Source organism: Pan paniscus, chromosome X (assembly GCF_029289425.2).
Source record: "Pan paniscus chromosome X, NHGRI_mPanPan1-v2.0_pri, whole genome shotgun sequence".
Taxonomy (NCBI): Eukaryota; Metazoa; Chordata; class Mammalia; order Primates; family Hominidae; genus Pan; species Pan paniscus.
In genome coordinates this window covers 154,960,271-154,983,307 of record NC_073272.2, presented here as the reverse complement: position 1 = coordinate 154,983,307, position 23,037 = coordinate 154,960,271, and the positions used below count along the sequence as shown (strand labels likewise).

Below are 23,037 nucleotides of genomic sequence, written 5' to 3'. Positions count from 1 at the left end.
CAACTGGTACTCATCATCTTCCCCTTCTACTACCCATTCTAGATCCCTCCCCCCACCACCCTCTCAATTCATACTTCTGCTGGTCCAAGTGGGTTACCAGATAAGGTACCTGGTCATCATGCCCTTTGTAAGCCATGACTGTACTTGTCCATTTATCATCAGCATTGAACAAGGGAATACTAAGAGATACCCAAGCAGATGACCTGGCTGCCAAATATATTCTCCTCTGTCTCCATTGTGTAATGTCAGCCCTTCCTCCTGATGATCAGGATCGGTTACGCTTGCCAAGATAGTGACTCTTTTCCTTACCTCTTGGTCTCTTAATAGTGATCTGAAGTAATATGATGGCAACCATAGTTTCAAGTTTAATGAGACTCTTGGTGTGTCCACTGGCGGACATATTCCCCTTTTAAGAACCAGTACTTCTAAACTCTCAGAGCCCAGAGTTGGGATAAGAGGCATAGTTTCCCTAATTGGGTCACTGGGAGTAATGGTAGTGTGAGGCTGCTCCTACTTACACTCCTTGTTTCCCAAAACCATATATTTTACTTCGGGACACACCCCACTAAACGATGGCCATTGATCTAGAGTATATACTGCATCCTGCAGGATGGTGCCTCATCCTTAGGTATTATGTCTAAGCTAGTGCCTCAGCTGTGCCTTCAACAAGCTGTCCTACCACTCTATCAAGTGGGTAGCTTCTGGGTAGTGGATTCCATGGTCATGTATCTTCTTGCTTTAAAGTAGGTCTCTTGGTCTGATGCAGTGTTATGTAAGATCAAATATTCTGTGAGGCCTTGAATGGTGGTGTTTACTGAGGCTCACCAAGCGACTGAATGATTTTCTTGAGAAATGGTGACATATCAGAGCCTTAGCTTTGGTCTCTGTTACTGGCAAGTTGAACATTAACAACATCAGTAGCTAGATCTGTATTGATGAGTCCATGATGTTGGGCCCGTGCATAGCCTCTGCCATGGCTCCTCCTTTCATACATCCATTTTGTAAGAATTGGGGCACCAACAGCAGAGGCTGGTAAGCATCAAAGTGGCTAAGTCATTCAGTCTACTTGGTTGTTTAGTGCTGTTTCTGTGGCTGATGTTCTTTTCATTTATTCATTCTGTAATGCGTGTCCTTTGTAGATTCAATTTCCTTCTCTCTGAACAACTTCTTTGGATATTTATTGAAAGGCAGGTCTACTGTCAATAAATTCCTTAATTTTTATTGTCTGAGAAAGTTTTTATTTCTCCTTCATTTTTGAAGGATACTTTCACAGAGTTCAGAATTTTAGGTTGACTGTTTTTTCTTTCTCTCAACACTTTAAATATGTCAGTGCACTCTCTTCTTGTTTGCATGGTTTCTGAGGCGAAGTTGGATGTAATTTTTATCTTTGCTCCTCTATGGATAAAGTGTTTTTCCCCATCTGGTTTCTTACAACATTTTTTGTCTTTGATTTTCTGGAGTTTGAATATAATATGCCTAGGTGTAGGGTTTTTTTATTTGTTCGTTTGCATCTATCTTTTTTTTTTTTTTTTTGAGACAGAATCTCGCCCTGTCACCCAGGCTGGAGTGCAGTGGTGCGAACTCGGCTCACTGCAAGCTCCACCTCTTGGGTTCATGCCATTCTCCTGCCTCAGCCTCCTGAATAGCTGGGACTACAGGCACCCGCCACCACAGCCGGCTAATTTTTTTTGTATTTTTTAGTAAAGATGGGGTTTCACCATGTTAGCCAGGATGGTCTCGATCTCCTGACCTCGTGATCTGCCCGCCTCGGCCTCCCAAAGTGCTGGGATTACAGGCGTGAGCCACCGCGCCCGGCTGCATCCATCTTCTTTGGTATTCTCTGAGCTTCCTGAATCTGTGGTATGGTGTCTGGTGTCTGACATTAATTTGGGGGAAATTCTCAGTCATTATTGCTTTAAAAATTTGCTCCTATTCATTTCTGCGTTCTTCTTCTGGCGTTTCCATTATGTGTATGTTACAACTTTTGTAGTTGTTGTTCCACAGTTTTTGGACATTCTGGGCCCATGCATAGCCTCTGCCATGGTTGTTGGTGTTTTTTTTTTTTCAGTCTTTTTTTCTCTTTGCTTTTCAGTTTTGGAAGTTTCTATTGTCATGTCCTCAAGCTCAGAGATTCTTTCCTCAGCCATGTCTCATCAACCAATGAGCCCATCAAAGACATTCTTCATCTCTGTTACAGTGTTTTGATCTCTAGCATTTCTTTTTTATTCTGTCTTAGAATTTCCATATTTTTCCTTACGATATACATCTGTCATTGCATGTTGTCTACTTTTTACATTAAAGCCCTTAGCATATTAATCATAGTTTAAAAAATTCCTGGTCTGATAATTATGACATTCCTGCCATATTTGACTCTGATTCTGATGCCTGCTTGTTCAGTCTCTTCAAATTTTGTGGTTTTTGCCCTTTAGTGTGCCTTGTAATTTCTTGTTAAAAGGTGGACATGATGTACTGGCTACGAGGAACTACAGTAAATAGGCCTGTAGTGATGTGGTGAGAGGGAAAGAAAGAAAAGATGCTCAACATCACTAATCATTAGAGAAATATAAATCAAAACTACAAAGAGATACCGCCTCACACCCATTAGGATGGCTACTATCAAAACTAAAACAGAAAATAATGAATGTTGGTGAGGATGTGGAGAAATTGGAACCCTTGTGCACTATTGCAAATGTACAATAGGGCAGTTTCTCTAAAAATTAAACAGAATTACCATATGATCCAGCAACTCGACTTCTGGCTATATATGCAAAAGAACTGAAATGGGGTCTTAAAGAGATATTTATACATCAATTGTATTAGTCAGGGTTCTCCAATGAAACAGATCCGTGTGTGTGTGTGTGTGTGTGTGTGTGTGTAAATATATGCCAATGGTAAAAGTACAGGGTCTGAGTCAGAAGGCAGAACCAAGAATGCTTATGTCCAAGGGCAGGAGAAGACAGATGTCCCAGTTCAAACAGGGAGAGTGAATTTGCCCTTCCTCTGTCTTTTTGTTCTATTCAGGCCCTCAGTGGAATGGATAATGCCCACCCACATTGGTGAGAGTGATCTTCTTTACCAATTCAAATGCTATTCTCTTCTGGAAACATCATCACAGACATACCTAGAAATACTGTTTTGCCATGTATCTGGGCATCTCTTAGCCCAGTCAAGTTGACATATAAAATTAACCATCATATCCATGTTTATAAGCAGCATTATTCACAATAGCTAAAATGTGGAAGTACTGCAAGTGTCTATTGACAGACGAATGGATAATCTAAATGTGGTATATACACACAAAGCATTACGAAAGAAGGAAATTCTGACACATGCTACGACATAGATGAACCTTGAGTATATTACGCTAAGTGAAATAAGCCAGTCATGAAAAGACAAATGCTGTATGATTCCACTTATATTGGGTACTTAGAGTAGTCAAAATGATACAGAAAGTAGAATGGTGGATGCCAGAGACTGGAGGAGGTGAGAGTTATTGTTTAATGTTTATACAGTTTCAGTTTACAACATAAAATTAATTCTGGAGGTAGATGGGAGCATATTACACATTTTCTTTTTGGAGATGGGATCTCACTCTGTTGCCCAGGCTGGAGTGCAGTTTTGTGATCATAGCTCACTGCAGCCTTAACTGTCTGGGCTCAAGTGATCCTCCCACCCCAGGCACCAAAGCAGCTAAGACCACAGGTGCACACCACCACGCCTGGCTAATTATTATTATTTGTAGAGGCCAGGTACTGCTGTGTTGCCCAGGCTGGTGTTGAACCCCTGGGCTCAAGTGATCATCCTGCCCTGGCCTCCCAAAGTACTGGGATTACAGGTGTGTGCCACCACACCTGGCCAGAATATTTAATGCTACTGAACTGTACATTTAAACATGCTTAAGCTGGGCGTGGTGCCTCACGCCTATAATCCCAGCACTTTGGGAAGCCAAGGAGGGTGGATTGCTTGAGCCCAGGAGTTTGACACCAGCCTGGGCAACATGGTGAAACCCTGTCTCTACAAAAACATTAACCGGGCATGGTGGCACATGCCTGTAGTCCCAGCTACTCTGGCGGCTGAGGCGGGAGGATCGCTCGAACCCGGGAGGTGGATCTCGCCACTGCACTCCAGCCTGAGCAACAGAGTGAGACCCTGTCAAAAAAAAAAAAAAAAAAAGATTTACGATAGTAAATTTTATGTGTATTTTACCACGATTATTAAAATTGAAAAAAATCCCCATGGGTCACTGGTTTACCAATTTAGCCATTTTCACCATTTTTAGATTGCATTTTCCTTCTCTATCTCAGCATTCTGACTAAAGGAAAAGCAAAATTTCTTACAAGAATGAATGATTCTCCAGTGTGGCTGCTCCTGAAAGGAACAATGAGACTTTTGTTATTTCACCACAAGACTGAGAAAGAAATAAACAAGTGATAAATGCCCAGACCCCTTCTTATTCATTCCACATCCTGGTAATCTGAGGCATGGTGTGGCTTTTACTCCAAGCATACGAATACTTACAATCAGAAGCTGCCTCTCCTTTCCCTCACTTTATCATTATTGCCATCATTTATGACAATGGAGGGAGTGTCTCACTGGATGATATTTGGGGTTCTTTTTTCAGTGGTCCGCCATACCGAGCATTTATTTGTGCTGTTCTCCATCTTTCACATCTACCACTTTTCAAAAGTCCCTGAGAGTCAATAAGACATGAGACTCGAACAACTGCTTCACATCTAAGTGTATGTCTTTAAAAATCTCTCCTTTTCCATGTTTATGTCTGATGTGTTTTGTTATGGCAAAGTGGCATGTAGTATACGGTTCATAAGTGAATCGATGTACATCTGTGGAGGGCAAATGCTCAATTTTAGATCTACACATGAAAGCTTTTTTCCAGGGCAGGAGCCTTGCTTTCTCCAACTAAGCCTTAATTACCCAAATGCCCATGTGTTGTGCCTTTGGCTTGTTGAAATGATACCAACTGGTAAAATCTGATGGGAGATAAAAGTTAGATGTCCAGAAGCATAAAAGTCAGGAAGAGAGGCTCTTTATGGCATAGAGAAAGCTGCAGAACTGCTCCATGGTGTGCAAAACTCATCAGCACATGAAACTAGTGAGTGGAGATAGTCACCTTCAACCACTTTGTAATTTCTACCAATTCACTTGGGGCCAGTGTCCCTTATTCACCAAGATTCACATTGGTCCTTTTGATTATTTGGCGTGAGGAGGCCCCCAGACATGCTAAACTGTCATGCAGGGAGAGAGGAAAAGTTGGGAACCAGCCTTTGCTTAAATGGGCTTTGACAATGGAGGCAAATAATAACATTTTGGGAACATTTATATAAGTAATTATATAATTTCTGATTCAGTAGCTGGTTCATGAATAAATGAGTAATTGGGAGTATCTGAGTGGAGACAAGAATGAACATTAATGTAGGACTGATTCTGAATTACAGCTTCTGGCACTAGTAGGTTTCAATATACATAGTCTGCTGAAAGGTAATTTTCTCTGTGATATTCCTGGTATCCCTAAGGATGGAAGTATAATTTTAGGTACATACTGACAAAATTTGAACACAAGGTACTTAGATGAAAGTTATAGTCTGTTTTAGAGATGAAATTGAAGGATGCAGTAGCTATTGCTTTGGCAAAGGATTTTTGGCTGATGCAGTGTATGGTTATTGATTTTATGATTCTTATCATATGGCACCTAATGTATCAGTTGAGTTGTGAAAACAGTGTTTCGGTTTAATGGATGTTAGGGATTTATATACAACTTCAAATTTGCCTCCTTGCTAATAGTAGAAAAGAGTAGTATGGAAGCATTACTTCCAGCTGCTTTTTGAAGTGTCCACCAAAATAAACGACTTTTTCCTTTCTTCACGCAGATTTCCTCCTAGAGTGCCAAAATCTTTTCCATTCAACACCTCAGTCGTGTACAAAAAGACTGTGTTTGTAGAATTCACGGATCACCTTTTCAACATCGCTAAGCCAAGGCCACCCTGGATGGGTAATGAAAACAATGTTGAATGCTAATTATGAAATTGGGTATCTTATTTTCTATCACAGATTCCCCAATCTTGAGGTTGCAGTTAAAAAGCGCAGCTGCCAAAGAGAATGTTTCCCTAACTGCTGCCTATAGGGAAATACACTGACTGCATTTTCTGTCTTTTTGCTGGGCCGTCTTCCTCTGCTTGGTCTATGCCAACTGCTTACCTCCACTGAGATGTCAAATAAAGTATGTAACAACATGTTATGACAGGACATTTTCTGTCTTAGAATTGTTGCTGAGAATTATAGGTGGGAAGTATCCCCTTATTCTAAAGAGAGATATCAGCCTATCGATTTAGAACTTGTTCAGGTAGTAGTCCAAAATTGGTTCTGCAACCCTTAGGCCCTGACTCACCTCCAACCTTGTATAAAAAAAGGCTAGGAACTTATGGAAGACTTTAGATTTGAATATTTATTTGGAGAGCCTCTTCGGTGTTTTATGTGTTGCTTACCCCATGGGGGGTGGGAGGCCTGTCCCTCATGTCAAGGTATAATGAAGGAGGCTTCAGGAGAACCACTTCGAAGACTGGACAAGGTACCTATGGAACTTGGGAGACACTGACCACTGCCTGGTTTTTATCTGGATAAATTTTCAAGGTCAGAGGCCAAAAGGACTTCTCCTGATGGAATAGCAGGGGGAGTGGGCAATAGTGGGAGCTAACTGCACTACCATTGTTAGGTGTAAGGCCAGGAAGGTCACTGAATGGGACTTGTCTTACAAAGACTCTGCCTGAGAGGTCTTCCTGCCAGGATTAGATAACCCCAATAGAAAAAGCCTGTATGGGTTGTACTGCCAGAAGCAGAATCTGAGAGGAGAGATACAAGTGACCAGCTGGAGAAGGTATATCCCATGCCAAGATCAGGAACAGTGGGGTGTCTCCTTGTTGGCAGGGAGAGGTCTCCAAATAACTCATAAGTTCCCTAAGAAAGAAAGGCAGAATTTTGGTATGTGTCACAACTAGGGAGTACTAATGCCACATTATCACTGCTCCTTCCAAGAAAGACTTTGTCATTGTGCCTATTTTTTTTTACCCTCCCCCCTCCTTTCCACTTGCTCCTACCTTGGCAGGTCCAGAGACACAAAGGTGAGTTGGGGAGGAAGATTAGGAGAGGAAGGTGGGGCTGTCAGAATGTAGCTGGAGAAGGAAGGGAACTTGCAATTGCAGAAGACATCAAAAATTCGGTATTAGACTGGACTGGACTTGTTAGAACCTAAGAGTGATACTGTTGGTTAATACCTGAAGGTTACTGGAAAAGATTTGGGATCAACCAAAGTGCAATAAAAGGGAGATCTCACATAATGTAATTAAAAGCAGTGGTCTAAGAGAAGTAAGGCTATTTTATGTTTTTATCCCACTCAATCCAGTTCATTCAACAGACTGTTTATAGGCATTTTATACTTAGTGTATTCATAAAACAGAGCTCTTAATTTTCCTCTTGATTTTCTGTCATGGCCTGACTAACAACCCAGTTGCACAAGCCAAAATCATAGGAGTTTTCTTTGACTCCTCTCTTTTTTTCTATCTCCACATCATATTTATGAGCAAGTCCTGTTGACTGTTCCTCCAAAACAAGTTCCAAGTCTTCTTATTTTACTTCTTGTAAAATCCAAATTCATCCAAATTCCTGTGGCCTACAAGGTCCTACATGTTATGTTTCCTTTTTGACCATATTTTCTGTTACTCCTCTGCTGATTCACTGTGCTTCAGCCACACTTTACTTGACTATACCAAGCTTATTTCTGCCTCTGGACGTTTGCATTTGTTTTATCTGTTTTCAATGCTCTTCCACTAGATCTTTGAAAATCTTGCTTCTTTTTCATTAGTCAGATCTCTACTCAAATGTCACCTCCTCAGAGAGGCCCTTCCTGACTACTACACTGAAAGTATCCTCTACCTCCTGCCTCATCACTTTCTAGCAGACCACTATCTTTTATATTTATAACAACTTGAAATTTTCTTATTTATTTCTTTATGTGCTTAATGTCTTGAGAATATGATCTCCATTATCTGTCTTGTTTGCTACTGCACCTCCAGTGCATAAGACAGTTCCTAGAATATAGTAGGAACTCTAGTTGAATGAATGAATGAATGAATGCATGAATGAATGAATGAATTGAATGATTGCCAGAAATCTTGCCTCAGAGCAACCATAAGGTTGGGCTGATGTTGGCAGCAAGCAAATACTACTTTTTGTCAGTAATTACAGGGGCATGCTTCTCCACTGTGACCTTGACTCTAACTTTTGGAATAACAGGTTTTCTGGAGTACTATCCCCAAGTGACCTTTGGTGGACATCTCATTCTTACAGGTCTGCTAGGTCCTACCATCCAGGCTGAGGTTTATGATACAGTGGTCATTACACTTAAGAACATGGCTTCCCATCCTGTCAGTCTTCATGCTGTTGGTGTATCCTACTGGAAAGCTTCTGAGGGTGAGTCAAATACCCTCCTATTGTCCTGTCATTCTATGAATAGAACAGTGAGATGTGTGTGCTTTGTAATGGTGGCGTTACAACTCTTTTAAGGTCCTAACTGAACATTATGTGTGTTTCTTAACATTTACTAGATTATAAATATCTCAAGATAGGGAAATCCATCTTATTTATTGCTGTGTCCTTAGCATATAACATATTGCCTACCCTATAGTAGATACTCAATACAAGAATGAGGGTGTAGTGGACACCAGTCATTTTTTCTTCCTAAAATTAAACATTTCTCACCTGTGTACCCCCTAGGAATTGCTTTTCTGAATATACTTCAAACAGAACCTGCCATTTTCTTAAAGCCCATGCCTCCCTAGCCATAGCAGTTGATCTAGGAGTGAGCAGTTGACACGGGTATCCCACCTCCTTGGCCACAGTTGATTGGTCCAGAGATGGGCACCTTACCCAAGCTAGGCCAATGAGAGTACTTGCACTAGCATTTTGAAATTTATGAGAAAAAGGACCTATTATTACCAGGTAATCCTATACTTAGGGGATGGAGCCCAAATATAATAAAATCAAGATTCTACTGCTTCATGTATATCATGTGGGCCATGGATCTTATAGGAGTCTTAAGGGGGTGTTGGTCTTGTCCTTTTCTTAGTTGCCTAGCTCTTTGCAGGCATGGTGCAAAGGCAGGACAATCTACCTTTATCTGCTCCTTCTATACCACTGATCCTACCCTAAACATGTAGCTGTATAATCAGAGACAGGAAGCCATGGCAAATCTGGAGGGTCTCGGCTTGGCTATATCTTAAAGAGTTACATGTAATCGTAGTTCAACATTGGGGAAATTTTCCAAAAATTGGTGGAGAAACGAGTGGCCAATGCAATTTTATCTTTTTCTTTTCTGCTGACATCAGGGAGAGATAAGAGCTTTAAAATCACAATTATGGGGATAATATTTTAAAATCCAGCTCAAGTTAAACCCATCAGAAAAGGTAACACCTTTTGGGACCCCCAAATGGCCACATCTTATCCAATGAGGGGACACCAACCATAGAGTCTATACTGCACAGTTCAAATGGTAGCCATGAGCTATCAGGCACTTGAAATGTGGTGAGTCCTACTTGAGACATACTGTAAAATATACACCAGATTTCAAAGGTTAAGTACAAAAAAGACTAAAAATATCTCATTCATTGTTTATAAGTACAAGTTGAAATGCTTATATTTGGATATACTAGGTTAAACGAAATACATTATTAAAATAATTTCACCTGTTTCTTTTTACTTTTCTTAATGTGACTACCAGAAAATTTAAAATTACATATGTGGTTTGCATTATATTTCTATTGAACAGTGAAATGTTTAGCATATGTTGAAGTTGCTGCTCCTGATGCAGTGGCTCATCTCAGATTTGGCCAAGTTCTTCTGTCCAAGGAAAACTAGGTTCAACCCATTCCTGGAGAGGAAGAGACTCAAATCTTTCTGGGCTGGGTCACTTACCTTGGTTAAATCTGTTCTCCACCTATTCTACCAACAACCAAAGGGATGGACATAGCTGAAATAAAAATCACGCAATCACACTGAATGGTATCTCACCTCAGGTGGGCCTTCAGCATTGCCTAGCCATTCTACTGCTACATTTCCCCTAATCCATTTACTCTCCCTCTCCCCAAGACAGCTATAATGTTTCACACATTGTTAGCCTCTCATTGAACCTCCAACATGTGCTGCCGCCCCTGCCCCCACCACAACGTGAGCCTTGGGAAAAAGGGTATTTTTTTCCTAATGAAATATTTCAAACAAAGATAGATACAGAAAATAATATAACAAACAAACATGTGCCCATCACCTCACTTTGCCAAATCTTAACATTTTGTCATCTTTGCTTAATTTATTTTACAAAATTAAGCATTTTACATACAGTCTGTACTCCTCCATGGGGCTGGCAGGAAAAGGCTCTCATTGTCAAAGTTCAAAGTAATTGATCATTGAAAAAATAATGATCACATTAAAAACAACACTTATATAATAGAGATACATATTGTAATACTCATAAATGAAATGATATCCTGTCTAGGATTGGCTTCAAACACATCCAAGCTGATGTTACAATCATTAGGTGAATTCCTGATGTGGAATTTGACATTTGTATGGCGCCAAAATAATATCCCAGTGATTTTTTTCTGATTGTAAGTGGAAATGTTAACTTTAGAATGGAGGTATCAGGCTAATCCACAGGTCAGTTTTAGTGTCACTAAGGATGGGATGGCCAGATATTATCTGCCCCTGATATGGCACAAGATGAGGGATTCAGCATCATCTTTGATATATTTTAGCCAAAAAACTTATTTAACTTGAATCTAATCAGAACTTAGGCATATTCAATAGCATGGGATATTCTACAGGACTACAAGCCAAATTTCTTTCACCAAATGAGTGTCAGAAAAAAAGGGACTACTCCATACTAAAAGAGACTATGGGCCTAAACAACCAGATGCAATCTGCAGTCTTAGGTTGGATTCTGATTTGGACCAACTAGCTACAAAGGATGCCTTTGAGGCAATTAAGAAAATTTGAATATTGCATTGATATTAGGTGATATTAACTGGATCAGGTGTGCTAGTGTCATTTTGTTTATGTGGGCAATTTTTTTTTAAAGATGACTTCTAAAGTATATAGGAGTGGACTATCATGAAATTTGTAATGTACATTAAAATGCATCATCATAAAAAGTGTGTTGAAAGAAAAAAGTGAAAGTAGCAGTGCAATTCTAAGAATAATTTTCTAACATCCACTCACAAAAATATTAAATTCTTTATATTAAACACATGAAAAAGAACACAAATATATCTGTCTTTCAAGATTCATCTCAAATTCCACCTCCTTCATCAAGCATTACTGAAGAGTAGGAAGCTTGTTTACTTTTTTTATCCACTGTGTTGCTCGCTCCAAGGGCATAGAGACTTCTATCTTGATCTTTATATTTTCAGCTTGTAGCTGAGTCTGGTAAAGAATAAGAACTCAATAAATATTTGTGAATAAATAGGTGAATATTTCCACATGGTATTATAATTATATCTTTATATGTCTATGTCCCCCACCAAACATAGTGTTGTACCACTAGGAAAGAACAAAGTTTAAGAAATTTTCTTAAATCTCTCTCTTACTGTTCCCTGACCCTCACTAGTGCCTACCAAAGAGTCTGTGACAAAGTGTATTTGTTGTTGAATTGAATTAGGCAAAAAGATGCAATAATGGAAGCAATTTATTATTTAACAGAATGTGGAGATATCAACCAGAACCTAGTTTTTACTGCTCATGCTAGGGTTAGTGATCTCAAGATCCTCTGGAGTATATGAAGCTTCTCCCCATTTGTGGCTGCTGCTTGTTAGTTTTTCAAGTTAAGATGCAGAAAGTAGGCCGGGTGTGGTGGTTCGCACCTGTAATCCCAGCACTTTGGGAGGCTGAGGCGGGTGGATCACGAGGTCAGGAGTTTAAGACCATCCTGACCAACATGATGAAACCCCATCTCTACTAAAAATACAAAATTAGCCGGGCATGGTGGCATGTGCCTGTAATCCCAGCTGCTGGGGAGTCTGAGGCAGGAAAATCACTTGAACCTGGGAGGCGGACGTTGCTGTGAGCCGAGATCCAGCCTGGGCAACAGAGTGAGACTCCGTCTCAAAACAACAACAACAACAACAAAGATGCAGAAAGTCCGTTTCTTATGTAGAACCTATTGGTGACAATAAACTTGACATGTTTCTTTGAGTGTACAGTGGATATAGAAAGGACAATTTTATTTCTTCCTGCTATAGGAGCTGAATATGATGATCAGACCAGTCAAAGGGAGAAAGAAGATGATAAAGTCTTTCCTGGTGGAAGCCATACATATGTCTGGCAGGTCCTGAAAGAGAATGGTCCAATGGCCTCTGACCCACTGTGCCTTACCTACTCATATCTTTCTCATGTGGACCTGGTCAAAGACTTGAATTCAGGCCTCATTGGAGCCCTACTAGTATGTAGAGAAGGTAAGTGTATGAAAGCATAGGATTGAGATGAAATAAGCAGAGAAGTGCAAACAACTGAATCTATCTATAACAGTTAGCATTTGTGTTCCTTCACCTGAAAGAGGCTTTTTTACTCTAGCATCATGCTCATGGAAAGGAGAATAATCCAGTTTCTGAGAGAAGCAGATATGCATTCTATATAACCACAATAAACTCTAAGCTGGGATCAGGAGGAGCTGAGTTCCAGAATTAAATCTCTCTCCTCAAAGCATTGCTATTTTCCTCTTCAAATCTGTGGGTTTTATCAGTAGTGATTTCTACTGTCCTCTGCCTTTTGCAAACTTTGAGCTAGGTTCCTTGAAAACTTCATGGAGGTAAACACATCCAAGGGTGTGATCAATGGCATATAGACTGGTTCAGGTGGTTAGTTTGTCATCTGTAAACCAAAAGTATATAAAAATCTAAGAAAAGTCAGCATTTATTTATATGTTACTGAAAATTAATTAATTTGGATTGAATTAATATATTCTAAAATAATTCTAATCAAACCTGTTTTTAATTTATACCTTAGCATAAATTAAATTAGGGAAGTAAATTTTGCATAATTTGTTTTTATCCTATTTTTTATGGTGAAATCAGCTTCACTGTACCTTTTCCTTGTTCCAGTTATCTTTTACTGCATAACTCCACAATTTAGTGGCTTAAAACAACAACAGTCACTTATTATCTCTCATGGTTTCTGTGAGTCTCATGGAATTTGTCAGTGTTTTGACTTGGTGGCCTATCTAAGTGTGTCTCATGAGGCTGTAGTCAAACAGTGGCTAGAGCTGAAATCATCCCAAAGGTGACTCTATTCACATGTCTTTGACCTTGGCTTGATGGTACTCTCCACATGGTCTCTGTCACATGGGTTTTACAGGGTAGCCAGACTTCTTATATGGTCCTGAGATAGCCCATTAGAAGCTGTTTCACGATTTCTAATGTAACCTTGGAAATCACTCACATAACCTACATTCTATTAGTTAGAATGCATCAATAAGACCAGTCTATAAAGGGAGACTCCACCTTTTGATGGGGAATAGGCAAAGAATTTATTAACAGGAATCACCATACTCTTTCTGAATGGTGATGATGAATGTGATTCAAAAAAAAGATGGGAGCGGGGAGTGGAGAAGATGAGGAAGGTTTGTAGTTTATAATAGTTTCAGATGTAAGTATGATTTCTCATATACTGAGTTCAGTTTCATAGTCATAGTTAATGAGAAAGTGCCAAAACCACAGTGTATTATTTATGGGATGTAAAGGCTAATGGAACAATGAGATCATCAAAACATTAGTGTTTACATATGACATATAAAGAAATAAGTTAAAAACCCAAATGATTCTTTGACACAGAGTTGAACTAAAGAGTCTACAGAGGTTCTAGTTCCAGGTGAAATGGATAAACACACTCCACCCTTTATTTCCTATTGAACTTAACTATAAAACCTTGACAAAATGCAAAGCCCAGATATTTAAAAATTTCTAAAAAGCAAATAGAACAAGTGTATAGAGAAAAGACACTAGAATTGAAAGTATTACCAAACTTGTGGGGGAGTATACCTTTTTCCCCACTCTAGTATTCCTTAACCTGAATTAAAACATAACTGGAGACTTCGAAGTGAGTACTATGTTGCAAAGAGAGCTCCAGGACAAACCCTCTGGGGTTTCAAGGAGTGAGAAAGGTAACTCTAAATGCTCAGAGAGCGTGGGAGGGGAAATCCCCTAGGGTTTTTGTCCTCTTTTCCACCATTCTCTCAAGCTTCAGTCCCAGGTTGCCTGTGGCAATGACAGTGGCTGGCAACAGAAACCTGCCGGAGTAAAAACTTAGGGAGGGGAACATTATTCTTCATTCAGTACAGCTACAGATCTAAGACATTGGGGGAAAAGCACATTACTTTCTCTCTGTCTTTCCCCTTCCATTGCTTGACCTTAGCTATGATGTAGTTGTGGAAATTGGAAGCTTCTGGTTAGAAAACCAAAAAAGGGAGCTCACAGAACTGGAAAGTTTATACATGACAGAGAGAAAAGATCCCAGGAAAGTAAACCCATAAAGTTGTGCATTAACTCCTGGATTCACCCCCAACCTACACATCCAGGTATGTAGTTTCAGTGTCAGATCTGTTTTAAACCCCTTGCAGTGCCATTGAGTCCAACGCAGTGGCCAGTCTGGTGCTTGAGGGGAAATCTCAGTTTCACAGTCTTCAACATGTTCCATTACGTCCCATAAATAACACACTGTGGTTTTGGCACTTTCTCATTAATTATGACTATGAAACTGAACTCATATATGAGAAATCATACTTTCATCTGAAACTAACGCCCACAGAATTCCTTAAAACATGTCTGATGGCTGAAAGCAAAGATAGAACATTGTGAGATAGGTTTTTTAATGTATGGTAGATACAATACATAAAAGAATCATAGCATAACAAGAGGAGGGTAAGGAAAACTTTATGGTCCATTCAACTTCATTCCAATTCAAATGGTAAAATGTTGACTCTAAGTAGATGATAGTGAAAGGTTAAGTATGTATTTTGTAATCCCTAGAGCAACCAATAAAAAATTATACCAAGAGACATAGTAAAAAGTCACAATAAACTAATTACAATGGTATATCAAAAATGTTCAAATAACTCAAAAGAAGGCAAGTAAGGAGAGATGAAAATCAGAGAGAAGAAGGAGTAAAATAATAATAAAATGATAGGCTTAAATCTAAACATATCAATACTTATATTAAGTGCAAATGGCTAAAACACACCAATTAAAAACAGAGATTAGCATACTGGATATAAAAGCTTGAACCAATTATATGTTGTTTACAAGAAACTCATTTCAAAAAAATGATATAGGTAGGTTACCAGCATAAAGATGGAAAAGGATATATGATGCAAACATGAATATGAAGAAAGTTGAAGTAGTACAAATCTGTAATCACAACATTGATTTTTGCCAGGAGTGCCAAAACCATTCAATAGGGGAAAGAATAGTGTCTTCAATAAACAGTGCTGAAACAGGTGAATATCTGCATGCAAAATACTGATTGAGTATCCCTTACCTGAAATGCTTGGAACCAAGAACGTTTCAGATTTCAGATACTGGAATATTTGCACATATATAATGAGATAGCTTGGGGATGGAACTTAAGCCTGAGTATGAAATTCATTTTGGATATAAATCCCTTGCCAGTTATGTGATTGGCAAATATTTTCTCCCACTCTATAGTTTGTTTTTTCATTCTTTTAATGGTGTCTTTTATAAAGCAAGAGTTATATGGACAAACATATGAAAAGATGTTCAACATCATTAACCATTAGGGAAATGCAAATTCAATCAACAGTGATGTATCTATTAGAATAGCTAAAATAATAATATAAAATTGCCAAGAATCCTGTCAAGAATTCAGAGCAACAGAAAGTCTCACAATGCACAATGGTATAGCCATTCTGGAAAACAGAATGGCAGTTTTGCTGCTTGGTAGAGAAACAGTCTCTGGCAGTTTCTTATGAAATTAGATGTACACTATAGAGGGATAGCAGGAGGGAGTTCTTTTTGGATATTGAAATGGATCTGTATCTTGACGATGATGGGGTTTCATGAGCTTATATCTTTGTTAAAAGTTATAGACCTATACACCAAAAGAAAAAGTCAATTTCACTATAATTGAAAATTTATATAAAAGTAATTAGAATGTTTTAAGACAGCTTTATACGTATTTTAAATGTGTCTCTAAAGTTTTTAATCCAGTACTTCTGGTAAAGATGGCACAGGGTCTTCATACTTAGCCATTTTTCCATCCTCCACCTCAACGCCAACCTCGCTGAAAACCAACAACAAAGATAGGTAAACCGTAAATAGAGAAAATCGAATAGGCATGGTCAGCTGAAAAAGAAGATAAATATTTGTGGACCAGAAGCAGGACAGGAACTGTGAGTAGTAAAAGGGGTGGAAATTACAGGCCAACTGAGATCTGGGTCAGGAAGCCAGCTGCGGTAGCCAAGGAGTCAGGATGACAAGGATAAATAGTGCTCCCCACCAGAGGGACTGAGAGCCCATATCATAGAGTTGGGCTCTTCTTCACTTGAAAGAGAGCTGAGCACGGCTGCTGCTCACTCTTTGTTTAGGGCCATGGCTTTGTGGAAACTCAGGGTCCTAGAAGAGGGGAAAGCAAACCCAGTCCTAGAATAGGAACTGAACTAAGTTTTCTTGGTTCAGTGGGGGAATCTGCAATATCCCCAAGGTTTCCATTGGCCAGTATCTCCAAAATTCCATTCTAGGGTATGATTTGCTAGATAGAGAATAGTGAACACATCCTTTGCTTAATCAACCAATGATCACAAGGGACAGCAAAGATCACTATAGTTCGACAAAGTCAGATTTATTGGCTCATGGCAACAAGAGACTGTGGACACCTCCCTAAACAAAGGGAAATACTGTATAGAGTTAGTAAAGAATTTTGGGGAAGGGTGGAGGTTAGGTGATATTTAAATGAAGCAAAGTAGAGTTGTGTGTAAAGAAATAACCATGAGGTCTAGACTGTGAAGTGTTCTAAAAAGTTAACATAGACATGAAAGGTTAAGTCAAGGCACCCCTTACCTGAAGCTTGAGCTTTAAATTGAGCTGCTTCTCTGTGTCAAAGTAATTTAGATGACCTAGGAAAGAATGAGATGTTTCATTCTTGTTGCTATTAGTTCAAACATTTCTGGCAGGCTGTGAATTCAGAGAACAAACAACTCAATTGAGTAAGAAAGCAAGAGATAATCAAAGCAAATAGTTGGCATTCAGTGAGTTTATACAGTGGCAATGTGTCCTTGGGAGAAATGGTGTTGTTAACTCTGCAGTTAGCTTTATCTATGTCTCTTATCCCAGCCTGATGAGTAGCAGCACACGTACTGTTGCTTTCTTAGTCCAAGCTAATTTTTATTTCTAAGCATTAAGGGTGCGAGAGAGAGAAAGAACGGCAAAATGTCATAAACAAAAATCTTTCTACTCAAAATAAGCCTGTAAACAAAAGTTTCCAGTCAAATTAAAAAAATATATAATTCTAAGAAAGATAGCCAACAAGCTCAACAGTTAAAGCATGAAACAAGCTAGTTTGTTGCATTAAAAACTTCAGCTATCGATATACACGGTATTTATTTAAAATGTGAGTATAATTAGAAGCACTGTGGGCTATTGAAAAACAATCATGAGTGTAGATGTTTAATATGGACAATTGCTATTTTACTCAAAACTTTTAATTTACAATTGCAGAAGTATAAAAAGTTACAAGAGTAACAGAAATTATCTATAATTTCACTATTATCACACAGTGTGTGAGGGCTTGTATTTTGTAAGTGTTTTTAATTTTTTTCTTTAGTAATTCATTTTTATCATATTTTACACAAGTAGTGGTCTTCATCAAAGTTGAAATAAAAAAATTCTTTGCTCCAGATAGTTTTAGAAACACTGCTATAGGAGACCTGACATCAAAGCCAAGTTATCAAGAGACAGAAGACTACATTTGTTCTTACTGTCAAGTAACTGATGAAGAACTGTCTCCTCCTAGTGACAATTTCCTACAATGAGATTTTTTAAATAGAAGATAAATGTTCTCACTTCTTTTTCAGGGAGTCTGGCCAAGGAAAAGACACAGACCTTGCACAAATTTATACTACTTTTTGCTGTATTTGATGAAGGTTAGTGAGTCTTAATCTGAATTTTGGATTCCTGAAAGAAATCCTCTGCTACTATTAAGAGGAGGTGATTATAGAAAGATCATAAATTACATTACTGTTCAGGAATGAAGGAGATGGGGTTAAAAATGAATTCCAAGAAAACAAAACGTAACCTCAGTTCCACTGGCAGCTATGAGGTAAGAAGATAGAGGAGCTGGATAACGGACTGGCCTCATCCCCCTCATTAAGACTGTCAACAAATACTTTGGGCTCTACTTTCTAAATACTTTCTCTTATCTTCATCTATTATTAAGTGCACAACCTTTGGCAAGTTATTTAACCTCTCTGTGTCTCGGTTTCCTAAATGGAAATAATAGTACATTTTTCATAAGATTGTTGTGAGTGCTGAGTGATTTCACTTAAGTAACCTAGAGCTCTGTGTGGCATAGAGTAGGCCCTCAATAGTGTTAGTACCTCCGCCTCCTCCTCCTCCTCCTAATGTAATCACTATGTAATCAATAACAATAACATAATATTCTTCCTGCTCCCTTATCAATTTACATTGCCATCTTCTTAATTGAGGCCCTCATGATCTGTCTCATAACTCTCAAAGGAAGCTTACTGAAGTGAGTATCCGATCTTGTCACTCTAGCCTCTACAATACTTCAGTTTGCCAGTTTCGGTGGCTCATGCCTGTAATCCCAGCACTTTAGGAGGCTGAGGTGGGCAGATTGCTTGAGCCCAGGAGTTTGAGACCAGCCTGGGCAACAGGGCGAAACCACATCTCTACAAAAGAATTAAAAAATCAGCCGGTCATGGTGGCGGGTACCTGTACTCCAGCTACTTGGGAGGCTGAGGTGGGAGGATCACTTGAGCCCAGGAGGTGAAGGTTGCAGTGAGCTGTGATTGCGCCACTGCACTCCAGCCTGGGTGATAAAGCCAGACCCTATCTCAAACAACAAAACAAATAAAATAATTCAATTTCAAGGTAAAGTGCAAAATGCATTATCTATTCTCTGGTGACATTTCCAGCCTTGTTGTGTTCCATTTCCTGCCTTATCTTCCATGGCACCCAAATATGTAATGCTTTTTCTTGCATGAGACCTCTGCATATGCAGTTCCCTCTGCCTGGAAAAATCTGTCTCCCTCTTTACACTAAGTAAGCTTCTCCTTTTTCTTTAAGTCTGACTTACTTCAGTTATCCCCTTCCTTAATTCCTTCTCCCAGGATGACCTCTAGTCTGGATTAGATGCCTGCTTATATTTCCACAGCATCTTGAGCTTATTCCTTATCATACTATATCAGTATTTTCTACTTTATTTAATATTTATCTTCTTTGATCTCATATCTTTTTCCCTTCAAGCAAAGTGAAGTTTCTTCTCCTCTCTGCTCCCTGTAACACCCTACTCTCATCTTTATTATATCACTCTTTACTCTTTATTATAATTATCAGCTTCTCTGACTATTCCAGCTAGAGTGTAAGCATCTTGAAAGCAGAGGCTGTATCTTCCTCTCTATCATCAGTGTCTACAATCAGTAGTGCTCAATAAATATGTGTTTGAATGAATGAACAAATGAATGGCTGCCTCATAAAGTTTTAGCACTAGCTACCAGTCCTTCACACAAAGGGGTAACTCCAGGGAGTCACTGTTCAATAGTATTTCCAGTGCTTCAGCCCTTATCAATTTCAGAGACAGTGTTAGGGAGCTTTCAGGTTCCTGGGGTTTCATAAATATAAGCTGGGATGAAGCAATTATAACGGAGACAGGGACTGACAGACAGCCTCTTTCCTAGGACAGTTTTCTTTTTTCTTTCCTTTTTTTTTTTTTGAGATCGAGTCTCACTCTGTTGCCCAGGTTGGAGTGCAGTGGCACAATCTTGGCTCACTGCAACGTCCACCTCCCAGGTTCAAGTGATTCTCCTGCCTCAGCCTCCTGAGTAGCTGAGATTACAGGCACATGCCACCATGCCCGCCTAATTTGTGTATTTTTAGTAGGGATAGGGTTTCACCATGTTGGCCAGGCTACTCTCAAACGCCTGACCTGAAGTGATCCACCTGCCTCAGCCTCCCAAAGTGCTACGATTACAGGTGTGAGCCACCGCGCCCGGCCCCTAGGATGATTTTCATAAGCTTTCTTTTAAATAATTCAGCTAATAAAAAGAATTGAATCCTGATGCCTCAAGCTAACCAATATTCTGTCTTCTATTATTATCCATTCCCACTTATTGTCATGGACAAATGGAGGGAGAGAAAATCAGTTTGAGCAAGAGATGTCTGCCTTTACATAATTATCTTCTCCCTCCCTCACACTGACTTTGAGAGGATAAGTGCTGTGTGCCTACTTTGCTGACAAAAATGCTTAAGGTGTGAGCACACTGGGAGCAGGGAAGGAGAAAGGGGAGGCAGTCATTCATGAGACACATGCTTAGCTGACTCTATCTTTGCCTTCTCTCTCATCAGGGAAAAGTTGGCACTCAGAAACAAAGAACTCCTTGATGCAGGATAGGGATGCTGCATCTGCTCGGGCCTGGCCTAAAATGCACACAGTCAATGGTTATGTAAACAGGTCTCTGCCAGGTATGTACACACCTGCTCAACAATCCTCAGGGTCTTCCAAATTCAGCACCAGAGTTCTGTACTTCAGTTCACAAACAGCTCGGCATCTCAGAGGATATAGCCCACTGAATACTTGAAGATCTCTGGCCTCTGGGGATCTTAATGTATAGTAGGCAATTCCTCTTTTGGTCACCTGAAAATGAAGGCTTACCCATGTACATACAGCCCACAGTCAGATTTTTCTTTCCTTTTCTTAAATGTGAGTGGGCAACCAAGGATGAACAGACATTTAAAAAGAACCTAAAATATGGAAGGGATATGCAAAGATGAACAAAGAAAATAATAATCCCAGAATAAAAAAAGCTATGACTCAGAACAGAACTCATCGGAAGCTCTTACTACTATTTTCATAAAGATTCAAGAAGATACTGCATCAATAAAGTAACAATAAGATGCCTTCCAGTTTTAAAATAGGGGCATAGAGGCAGGCTGGCTTTACTCCCTCTCACAGAAAACCAAAACCAAACATACAGCACCAATATCTACACCAACAACAACCCAGAGCTCACATGTGAGGATGAGACAGTTCCCGGAGCCACAGAGAAGTGAAAAAACTTTGAGAATCCGACTTCCACATCCATGACTCTCCTTCCTCCTATTCTGCCCAGCACCAAGTGTATGGAAAATCTCCCCTCAACTCATGGTTTCTACACTGGAAAAAGTGACATTGAGGTGTTCAACCAGCTTCTCCACCTTCTTGGGTTCCCTGGGGGGAGATTTGTCCTTGCCTTAACCCACAGAAAACATCATGACTGTCTGAAGGCAGAAATATCCCAGAGTACAGGCAGAGACAAATGAGGGAGGAAGGACTACCATCCCCAGCCCTGGAAATTCTGCTCTATAATTTGGCCAAAGACATGCAAATTCAGAATGGCCATGCAGCAGCACCATGCTGTAGCAGGTTTATCCTACAGGTCACCTTGGCATGAATCACTAGCTGGCCTTCCAACACTGCTATGATAATCCCTTTGGGACCTCACCCACTTGGGACAGGCAGGGCTCTGACCACTTACTGGAACACCTGTAATCCCAGCACTTGAGCTCAGCACAGTAACAATAGGAGATGGCTACTACCGTTAATTTTATGCAGTTACGATTTAATACTGGATCTTTACGTTTGTTTACATTTGTCCCAACTGGGAATGGTGCCATGTATGGTTGTAAGTATGTAAGTTTTTATAAATTTCAACTTTTTATAATAGATTTTTGTATATTTTATGGTAATAAATGATAAAATAGTCTAGTATCAACATGTATATGTATATATGTGTGTATACATATATATATATATTTTTTTTTTTTTTTGAGACGGAGTCTTGCTGTCGCCCAGGCTGGAGTGCAGTGGCGCGATCTCAGCTCACTGCAGGCTCTGCCCCCCGGGGTTCACGCCATTCTCCTGCCTCAGCCTCCCGAGTAGCTGGGACTACAGGCGCCCGCCACCTCGACTGGCTAATTTTTTGTATTTTTAGTAGAGACGGGGTTTCACTGTGTTAGCCAGGATGGTCTCGATCTCCTGACCTCGTGATCCACCCGCCTTGGCCTCCCAAAGTATATATATATTTTTTTTGAGACGGAGTCTTGTTCTGTCACCCAGGCTGGAGTGCAGTGGCACAATCTGAGCTCACTGCAACTTCCCCCTCTTGGGTTCAAGCGATTCTCCTGCCCCAGCCTCCCAAGTAGCTGGGATTACAGGCATGTGCCACCACGCCCACCTAATTTTTGTAGTTTTAGTAGAGATGGGGTTTCACCATGTTTGCCAGGCCCGTCTTGAACTCCTGACCTCGTGATCTGCCCGCCTTGGCCTCCCAAAGTGCTGGGATTATAAGTGTGAGCCACTGCATCCGGCCATCTCCATATATTTTTTGCATTCATAACATACCTAACTTTTTCTTAATTTTTTTGATATTTTTACCCTATGTGGTCCATCTGACAGTTTTTTCAAATTGTCATAAATTTCAAAAAAAAATCTCACTATATTTATTGAAAAAAAACTGCATATAAGTGGACTCATGCAGTTCAAACCTGTATTGTTCAAGAGTCAACTGTGTATTTTAAAGCAGATTTTAACATCAAGAAATGATAGAAAAATGATAAGAATTAAAAGAGATAAATATTCATATTAGAATTGCCCATCAGGAGCTTCTGAGTAGCTGAACGCATGGAGGTTCCTGGAGAGTGGAACCTCCCCCCCCATGCCCCTTCCCACATACCCTTCCTTATATATGCATCTCTT

General features: G+C 39.7%; 1 protein-coding gene across 1 annotated transcript in view; it reads left to right on the top strand.

The window, feature by feature from the left end:
* The window catches only part of F8 (coagulation factor VIII), a 185,434-nt gene that overhangs the window by 17,271 nt on the left and 145,126 nt on the right, over nucleotides 1–23,037 (top strand). The window contains exons 2-6 of the mRNA XM_003809957.4: nucleotides 5,886–6,007; nucleotides 8,359–8,481; nucleotides 12,300–12,512; nucleotides 18,140–18,208; nucleotides 20,649–20,765. Of these exons, the coding sequence (XP_003810005.2) occupies nucleotides 5,886–6,007; nucleotides 8,359–8,481; nucleotides 12,300–12,512; nucleotides 18,140–18,208; nucleotides 20,649–20,765 (644 nt within the window). The remainder of the gene's footprint in view (nucleotides 1–5,885; nucleotides 6,008–8,358; nucleotides 8,482–12,299; nucleotides 12,513–18,139; nucleotides 18,209–20,648; nucleotides 20,766–23,037) is intronic.